Consider the following 9,711-nt stretch of genomic DNA (forward strand, 5'->3'; position numbering starts at 1 on the left):
AATAAATTACAGGTAATATAATTTTTCAGAAGAATATTCTTTGAAGTTTGCTTTTATACTCATTATGCGTTTATTAATCGTCCTCAAAATCCAAAAGAAAAGGCCAGAAAATGAATAGTAATTTGTTTGTTTTCTGTTATTTGCAGCATCTGCCCCAACCAGGACTCTAGGCAGGAGGAAGTTAGTGCGCAACCGTTTCACCATAGACACTGACATTGTTTTTGATGGTGAGCCCGAACAGGACCTCGCCTCACCACAGGAGCCTGACTCAAGTCAGCTGCAGCAGGACGGCGAACCAAATCAGCAGCAGCAGTCTGAGTTAGCAGGTGACACAGACCGCTGGGTGGAAGAACAGTTTGACCTAGAAGAATACGAGGACCAAGAAGAGGTGAAGGAGACAGACATCCTTAGTGATGACGATGACGAGTTCTGCCAGACACCCAGAGCATTGTCCACAGAGGTCGACCTTGAGGCCCCCGTCATGGCTTTGTCCTTGGCCAGTGAGGAGAGCGAAAGCCTCAAGTCCCCAGAGGTTAGTGAGATACCTGATGAGGAGGAGCTGGCCAAGACTGAGAAGCAGAGCGCGATTGATGACAACCTGGAGGATCAAAATCAAATGAAAAAGGATGACATTTGGGTACAACGAAAGCCATCCGGTTCATCTCCAGACTGTGGCACATAAAGCTGAAGAAGATGGGCAGACAGTGACCGCCTAACATGGGCTCCATAAAGATCAGTCATCAGTCTTCACAAACAATGCATGGGCATTGACATATATCGCACAGCTAGTAGAAGATGTATCCTTCCTTACCTAACTTTTGCTGAATGCTTTTTACAGGTAAGATCATCAGTGGAGCAATACAGGAATCCAGAATGAGGGAGCTTTATCCCAAATCAAATGCTGTCACATAGAAGTCAAGATTAAGCTTTGAGAGATGAACTAATGGTACAATCATGGGATCTAATCAGTTGCTTTGATTGGCATGGTTTGCACATTTGGGCAGCATTCTATAGTCCTGCCTGCTGTTGCCAAATTTGGGTATTGTGAGAAGATTAATATTTGTTTTGTCTGTGTGACTCAGAGATATTATCATAGTTAAGGGCTGTATATTATTTGTCCTTAAAGAAATAGAATAAATAATTGCAAAGGACAGTCTTGTCTTGCATAGTTTACTGTAATTGTACATTTTTACATAAATATACACTGACATGTTTTTGGGAACAGATTTCCCGGTTATGTATAATATGATTTTGATCCCTTGCTTTACAGACTTAAAGCTATCTTTTTAGCCTAGAAAATATTTTGGTTGTTCTTGTTACATTTAATAGTGGAATTATGTAATAGCCCCTATGTCACAGAGGCTAGGGGATTTTAATTTGTTTTAATTTAACATAATCCTGTTTTACTTGAATTTGCTGTTTCATGTTTTTGTTTACTGTGAAACTATTTTCTTAAGTTTGCCTTTTTGATCTTCAGTATTGCCATTTAAAGAACACTCAATGTTACATCTCATTCTTAACACTTTGCGTGCACACTCTGTATTGTAGAGAATTTGCACATCAACTATTTTAAAAGGTCTTGTGTATTCATAAATTGTTCACTGGTAATGGATTACAAAGCAATGTTTTTTTTTTTATTTATTCATATGTAAATTAATTTGTTAGCAAAAACATAAGTAAACATTTTTTTCACAGAGGAAGTCCAAATTTGCTCAAGCAATCAAGGGGAAAGACTTGCAGTATGCCTGAAAAGTGAAAGAAGTCATACTTGTAAACAACTCATTGTGCTACTAAGACTGCATTTTTATTACTGGGTGTATATAAAAAAAATGTATTGATATCATAATAAATACAATTGTTTCCTACTTATAATTCAAAGCACCTCTCTGTAGTGATTTATGGGTTTGTGTGGTTTTAATTCACTCCCTGCATCATCCCTGCAGAACAGTTTTGTGATGTGAGAAAAACCCAAATGCTCAGACATGCCTGGGAATAACAGGGATAAGCAGCTAATCGATGCTCCGGCCTCAAAGCAACCCACAGACAGATAATTCAAAGGGGAAAACTAAAAACTGAACCTTCAGTAGACATTAAGAGCAGCTTTGCATGTTTACAAGCCATGGCTGATTAGGTGTCTAAAGGTGAAGGAGCTAAAACCCTATTATCAGAAAAGATGAAATGATGGCTGTAGTTTGCACTCAGGACCAACCCTCTCACTTCGGGGGGGGGGGCTATGTTCAGTAATGGAAATGGCTTATAAATGTTGACAGACTGAAAAGTGCAATGTCTTACAATATTGGGCTGAAATACAAACAAAATAAAGTGGTTTTCAGTGAGTGTTGGTAAGGGTCTGCTTTTGTCTGGCAAATGTCATGATATTTGAGAGATTAAATGCAGGTGCCTCTGTTATAAACTGCAAAAAAAAAAAAAAGTGACGAACGGTGTCAAAAAATGATGCCAATCACAGGACGACAGCGGTTACAAGTAGATCCTCACCTGACTAAAAGACCCTTAACTGGGGTGTTTGCCCCATAACCCTGTAAAAATCTACTTAAAAGTCAAGATCCAAATATAAGCTTCACCAAAATGGTATTTACTGGAGGGCTATTGTTGTACTGTTGTAAAGTGCTTCTTTATATTGTCCACCCCCTTTGTTTTTTTAAATGGTAATGAACAATTGAGCAGTTGATGAGGTAGGGAGGTGCCATGTTCTCTGAGCTGGTAAGAGTAGGGCACAGCAACTGAACTACATTTTAAACAAAAAAGCTCTTGCACAATTTTAGTGTTAATGGTAGGTATATTAAAATGACCAGAAAAATAGTAGGAACAATACATCTCATCAGCTGTTCTCCTAATTAAAAAGCGCATTATAAGTACACATGATGAGACATTTTGCAAGAAGTTTTGCTTGTTTACTCCTGTATTGGATTTTTTACATCCCTCATTCCGTAAGGTAATCTAAACTTCCCCAAAGGAAGACCTATAATGGAAACTGTACAAAGAACCCTTTCGATTTATATCACAACATGGCCTTTTCTCTGGTCGAGTCCTCTGTCAAAACATTACATTTACAGGCAAGTATCTATTATGCGAGTTGTAGGCATTTACGGCAAAGACCAATTTCATCAACATTTTAAAGATGACATGGGAAGCAAGGCTGCACATGCCCTAAACACTATAATCTATGGTTCTCACAGTCCGATCTCCTCTTTTTTTTGTCTTTGAGCTCTGTGGACATCCTGTCAACCAGGCTCATGGTGCGTTCGTTTTGTCTCGTAATCGCGACTTGCAACTCGAGAGTGACGTCACATCCGTGTTGGAAAACGAGTAACCGCGGGTTTTTTCGTTGCTGTTTGGGTAACACAACAACCCGATGAAGTCCGGAGAAAAAGACACGACGGCCTCCCCGCAAGTAAAAGTCGCTATAGTATATGATTGTTCTCGTTCACGGTGGCCCAACCCGCGGGATTTCACTATGTTCACCCATTACATATTACACCAATCATAATTTCAACAGTTTGATATCCCTGAATATTCTGTTTTGATAACAGTTACGCCTGCTGCTCTGCTTTTCTGCTCAAAACTCGGCCATTGTTGTCATAGGCAAGCAATGGAGGCCCGTCTCTAGCCCAACTTTCAGCCCTGGCACAAAAAGGTAACAAAAATAACTAATAAAGGCCGTAATTTAAACACATAATAAGACTGTACGACATGCCTATGGTAACAGTAATAGAGTGCTATGTGTTATCGACTGTCTTCATTTGGTTTACAGGCACAAGCACAAAAGTGCTTAAAATATGTAAAGCAAACAACCACATGTTTTAGCTTACGTGTGATGCTCGGAAGTAGCCATCTTGGTAACTGAACTCGGGGTCCTCTGAGTTGAGACGACTTCACTCTCACTCATGCCAATCACCACCCCCACTATAAAAGCTTGGGTGCTTCTTCAGATAAAGGGAAAAGATCACTTCAGACTTCATTGTTCTGTAGATCTGCAGCAATAGTATCAGTTGCAGTGGTGAATGACAGAGTGCTGAGATGGGACAGGGTTGCTTTGCCAATGCCCTTGCTTTGAAGGAACAGATGCATATTTTAGCTAGAGATAAAATAGCCCAAGCTTAATTCATAAGATTTTTCTTTTGTCTGAACAGTTCATTTCTAAATCTTGAATCTTGAAATAGAAATTGTCTAAATTAGAAGTGATAGTAGGCAGGGGAAGGAAATTGGAATTTCATGAAATTAATTTATTTGAAAATGTTACATGAATTTTATTGGGGCCCAGGAATGTGTAGTCACATTTACATACAGCAGGTGGCACACACAGTCTGTTGTAGAGGTACATTATTTCCTGTGCCTGTGCCACTGCACCTGCCTAATCAAGTTACTATAGTTGGCTTCATATTTTTAATCAAATCCATCTCACATCAAACTCTAAAAACAACAGCACAGAGGTCACACATCTACAGAAAATAACACGTTTGATGTATTTGAGTTCACAGCTACAGGTTTCTCAGCATGTGCAAGTCTGTTTACATTTAAAGCGGTTGAGCATGTGACGTATAGTATCACTTAGCAAACCTGTTCTACAGGCTTTCCAGTTTCTGTTCCTATTTTATGACCTCTTGCTTCATCTCTCTCTCTCTCTCTCTCTTTCCATTTCTGTCTCTCTTACTTCAGAAACAAGGTGACCAACAGGGTGTTGCCTTTCCTAGTCCAACTGAAGGTTGAATAAAAGAGTGGCTCTTGTTAAGAACAATGAAATCCTCTGTTGTTTCGAAACATTTCCATACAATCAAACTATCTACTGGGCCACATTTAAAGAATTTTTTGTTTTAGTGAAAGCAAGTCAGAGTCAACAGTGTTGTCAGTCAAAACCCTATTTTAGGTAGATTGATTGTTTTTCACTCATCTCTTTCGAATGATTATGGCCTATCATTAATGATCAGAGTTAATGAGGCTCACGCTGAAGCCATGTAGATGTTTACAGATCTAACACAAACTTTCTTAAAAAACATTACAATAATGTTGACTTCAGTGCAATACACAATGACCCTGTAGCAATGCGTCACTTTAACTGATGCCCATAGCAAACGTACAAAGATAGAAAGAAGATGTGGTGATTTAATAAAATTGTTGCTACTGACGAGTTTACGCACATCAAGATGCTTCCTGTGTGGGCTTTCAGAGAAAGAAAATGGGTAGGTGTGTTGCCCTTTAGGTTGACCACATCCAGTTTTTCCTGGGACAATGCCATTGTTGCAGACTTTTAAAAAAGGAAAAAAGCATTTTCTAACATAACACCATTTATTTCAAAACTGTTTTTTGTTGCAGTGTTCTTTATGCAAAATGGTAACATGCCACCACACAAGTAGGAGTAACTTGGATAAAGTACTGCAACAGCAGCCAACATGTATAGGCTTGGGGTTGATCATGTAGTCTTGAAAGTCACCAAAACTAAACTTGCAAGCTTTTTGCATGGCACCATAATCCTACTCTTTTCATTGGGACTTGATGCAGGCAATGATGACAACATCTGTTAAAATGAAAGCTGAACAAATGCAGCGTAGTTTTTTTATTTATTTATTGCAAGGTACAAGTCAATATAAACCAGTAGGATGGCACTGCAGGCATGGTGATATTATCACAGATTTAATGCTCTGTAAAACAGATTGCTTGAGCAGTCTTTTCATTAGACGACAGATGAGTGATGAGACTGCACATCCCTCTGAGACAAGTTGGAGGTCTTGGGCTTCACTGGCCTGTTTGGGAACATAGCTGTCACTGCCCTGCCCATATGGAGGGTATCTGCCTGTATTGGTGCCAATCTCATCGTCATGGAGGAACTCTGGGAGGGCTTGTGGATGAACTGCTACAGACAGGCTGACATCAAGATGCAGTGCAAGGTGTATGACTCACTGCTAATTCTACCACCAAAAGTGCAGGCAGCCAGGGGGCTCATGTGCGTCTCCATAGTCCTGGTTCTCATCTCCCTGTTCCTCACAGGATGTGGGACCCAGAGGAGCAACTGTTGTGGCGATAATATAAAGGGCAAGAACATCACCCTGGCCTTAGGGGGTAGTTTGTATCTGCTTTCCTTTTTGACCACACTCATCCCTGTCAGCTGGGTGGGCCACATAGAGCAACCTCTACAATCCAATAGTGCTGGATGCAGACAAACGGGATCATCCTTCTGTTCTGCTACAGCAAATGTTGATCAAAGGAGGAAGAGCTCTACACTGATGCCTATCTTATGGCGGAGGGGGAAGTACAGAACAAGGCCAGCTTTTATCTGGAGAGGATACCATCCAGCTTTCATAAGCATCAACATTATGTGTAAAGAACTGTACTGTACTGCCTGAAATGAATGTGCAAATTCCACTTCACATGACTAACATTTGAAAGATGGTAAAGGCAAAGGTCACAAGATGATTTGTTTTCACTACCTATGTACACATATTGATCTCCTACTACTACAAACATACTTCTTATTCATTAAAATGGTTCTCATATCCATTGTTTGTATTTTCTAACCAAGCCCTTCACATTTGAACCAAAATATTTGAACAATACTAGATGAACATATAAAATATTTGTTTTTAGCTCATTTGCTGTGAATGTAATCAGTGTGTTCTGTGTTCAGTGTGTGTGAGAGTGAACACTCTCTCTGATGGCCAAGAAGTAAACCTAGTCAACAGATTTAAAATGTTCAATAAAGGTTTGATTCTATGGTTGCTTGTCATTGTATTTCTTTCTAGAGTTCTAGTGTGTAGTTTCCACAAAAACATGAAATACAAACTTTAAACTAAACACAACTAATACTCCAGATCGGTTATTTTTCTTGCACTAAGACCTACATGCAGTTTTCTTATGTTTAAGAGGAAGACAGTGGCAGTGACAGGGTGAGAACTGCTGGCAAACAAACAATACCGTGTTACAAGGAAACCAATCCTACTCAAGTTTCTGTGCTCCACACCTTTTTATCAGCTCAGTTTACATGTAAATGAGGAGACAGTTTCATACCTGTGATCATCCTATCAGCTTTTGGTTTGAGAGAAAAAACAAATTCATAACCTACACAGATTATTTCAGCCACCACCTACATACATACATTTACCTACAGACATATTGTGTTTAATACTGGGTATCCAAAATGATAAAAAAGAGATTTGTTTTGTTTTACATTTTATTGTTTATTTTTTAGCTTCAAGTTCCAACCAGTAATAATGACAATGATATTTTAGGTATGTTTCAAGTTTATAGTAGTACAAACTATAAACTATCCTGTTTGCTATCTAAATTAGGTTCTTTAACTCACAAAAACATTGTTCTATATAGTACTGAAAACATTGAAATGTCTCATACTTTGATCAACCGTGACTTCATAGAATGATTTAATTAGTTTGTGATTAAGAATCTTAATCTCAAAACTATTGATTGTTAACTGTTGATTGTTAGTAGTGACAGTGGCAGCACTCTTTTGGTGTGTCCCCGTTTATCTGGCTGTAAAGCAGCCCAACCGGTAAGGTTGCATTGCATCGTTAGCATTTTTTTGTGGGTGTATAAGTTCCTTGACTTGCTATTCCTCTCAGATTTGTTTCGTGAGCTGTGAGAGTAGAGCCAAAGCTCTATCTTTGGCTTATTGTGTGATAGCCGCAATGGCCACTTACACTGCTTACAGTGGCTACAGCAAGCCACCTCAATCTTACGCAGGCTCTTACTACGATGAGAAGCAGGCCCAGGCCTATACTGATTATCAAGACTCTATAGACGAGGAAAAAAAGAGAATTGAGAAGAAGGACCGTCGGGAAGCCATCTGTTGTGAAGTAGTGGCCCTCATCATCGGTTTCATTGGACTAATCGGAGTGGCGGCCGTGACAGGCCTGCCGATGTGGAAGGTAACAGCCTTCATCGAGGAGAACATAATTGTCATGGAGACCCGCTGGGAGGGTTTGTGGATGAACTGCTACAGACAAGCAAACATCAGGATGCAGTGCAAGGTATACGATTCTTTGCTGTTTCTGCCTCCGGACCTCCAGGCTGCTCGGGGTCTGATGTGCAGCTCCGTGGCCCTGACTTCACTTGCCCTCATCGTTTCAGCAGTGGGGATGAAGTGTACCAAAGTGGTGGACCATCGGGCTCGCACCAAGCATGTTGTTCTTGTGGCTGGAGGCTGTCTGTTCCTGATGGGCTGCATTACTACTATAATCCCAGTGTCTTGGACGGGCCATGTCATCATCAGGGATTTCTACAACCCTCTGCTGATCGATGCCCAGCGTAGGGAGCTTGGGGAGGCTCTTTACATTGGCTGGGTAACCTCAGCTTTGCTTTTCACTGCCGGAGTGATCCTGCTGTGCCGTCATGCTCCCCGAACCCAGGAGCCAGATGAGAGAATTGTATACAACCCTGGGGTAAACAACTACCAGCCTGCATACACATACCAGCCGTACACGTACCAGCCAGCATACAGCTACCAGCCTCCCTATTCTGCACCCCCGCCAGGATCTGTAGCATACACACCAAGCCAGTACTAGGCACACAAACAAAGACAGACAATTTTGGACTCTTTTTTTTTTTTTTAAGCCAAAATTTGGCACATTTGAATGAGAATAATCAACTGACTAATATGACCAAAGGCTGTCACTGGAAATGGCCAAATCTTTCATTATTTTCTCAAAGAGGGCAAAGTGTATTGCAGAGATTGAAATTTCTTATGGCACTGTTTGTGTATAACCATGATGAAATGTGCTGAATTACTGTACTTTGTTTTCAGACGCTTAATATACACTAATTTATATCTGTAATAATACAAGTTAATAGTTAATATCACTGTCTTTACAGACTCTGCTGACATGCTCTTCGAGAACAGATTATGCACTAGGCCTTTTTCAGATTATATACACCTCTGTAGAATTTATGTTCACTATTGAGTTTTTGTTGTAAATGTACGTACTTTTTCAAAATGCTGGCCTAAATATAAGGTCAATTGATTGTGGTTTACAATAAAGGGATATAGTTGAGAAAAATAAAAAGTTTGTTATCTTTGTCTGTTTTTTAAAAAGATATTTTATTAAAAAGACACATAACTGATCATGACATAAGGGTGAAGTGCTGCTTCCTGCTAAAAGCCAAATGTTTTTCTGGGATTCAAAAGTTCGTATTGAAACTGCTCCTGTTTCACCAACTGTTTTGTAAATGCAAAGTTATGTTGTTACATTGCCTCCATTGGTATCAGTGGAAATGTGCCTAAACTAGTAAAACCAGACTGTTCACACAGGTCCGCCCACAATGCAAACCTGCCAAGAGATTTCATTTCAACCAAGCCAAAGCTGCGACTGCCAGCTTCTTCCTGAGCACAGACACAAGAGACCCAGACAAAAAATCCAATACTGACAGTGACACATGGGTACACAAGCATTACCCCATCCCATGACACACACACACACACTTATGTATAAGAGTTTTTAAATGCTCTTTTTGCTAATGTTTAAAACGTTTTGAGTCTACATTCCTATTTCAGTTGTAATTTTTTATAATAATACCCTGAAACATAAGAGACTTTATGATGAATTTAAGTTAAAATATAACAAAGACTAGGTTAAAAGGTGCTGACTGATATCTGTAGTTATAAATGTTAATTCATTAACATAAGGCACTTTTCTTATATGCACACAGCTAATACTTGAATTTCCTTCGGGATAAATAAAGTATCTA

At 39.6% G+C, this 9,711-nt stretch overlaps 2 protein-coding genes and 1 pseudogene across 3 annotated transcripts in view; all 3 read left to right on the forward strand.

Annotated features, from left to right (window-relative positions):
* The window catches only part of tiam1b (TIAM Rac1 associated GEF 1b), a 42,677-nt gene extending 40,799 nt beyond the window's left edge, over positions 1–1,878 (forward strand). Inside the window, exon 27 of one of the 2 annotated variants that reach the window (XM_035679960.1) lies at positions 147–1,878. In XM_035679960.1, the coding sequence (XP_035535853.1) occupies positions 147–682 (536 nt within the window). In that variant the 3' untranslated portion in view covers positions 683–1,878. The remainder of the gene's footprint in view (positions 1–146) is intronic. The other variant, XM_035679959.1, reaches the window with a different exon arrangement.
* A 1,495-nt stretch (positions 1,879–3,373) lies between these two features.
* Positions 3,374–6,337, forward strand: LOC118341378 (annotated as a pseudogene).
* A 1,257-nt stretch (positions 6,338–7,594) lies between these two features.
* Positions 7,595–9,029, forward strand: LOC118341646 (claudin-8-like). The gene has a single exon (XM_035679961.1). It carries the CDS (start codon positions 7,656–7,658, stop codon positions 8,529–8,531), a length of 876 nt encoding a protein of 291 aa, XP_035535854.1. The 5' UTR covers positions 7,595–7,655; the 3' UTR covers positions 8,532–9,029.
* The last annotated feature ends 682 nt before the right edge of the window (positions 9,030–9,711 follow it).

This window comes from Morone saxatilis, unplaced genomic scaffold (assembly GCF_004916995.1).
Source record: "Morone saxatilis isolate NCDOM2014 unplaced genomic scaffold, NCSU_SB_2.0 Contig8, whole genome shotgun sequence".
Lineage (NCBI taxonomy): Eukaryota > Metazoa > Chordata > Actinopteri > Moronidae > Morone > Morone saxatilis.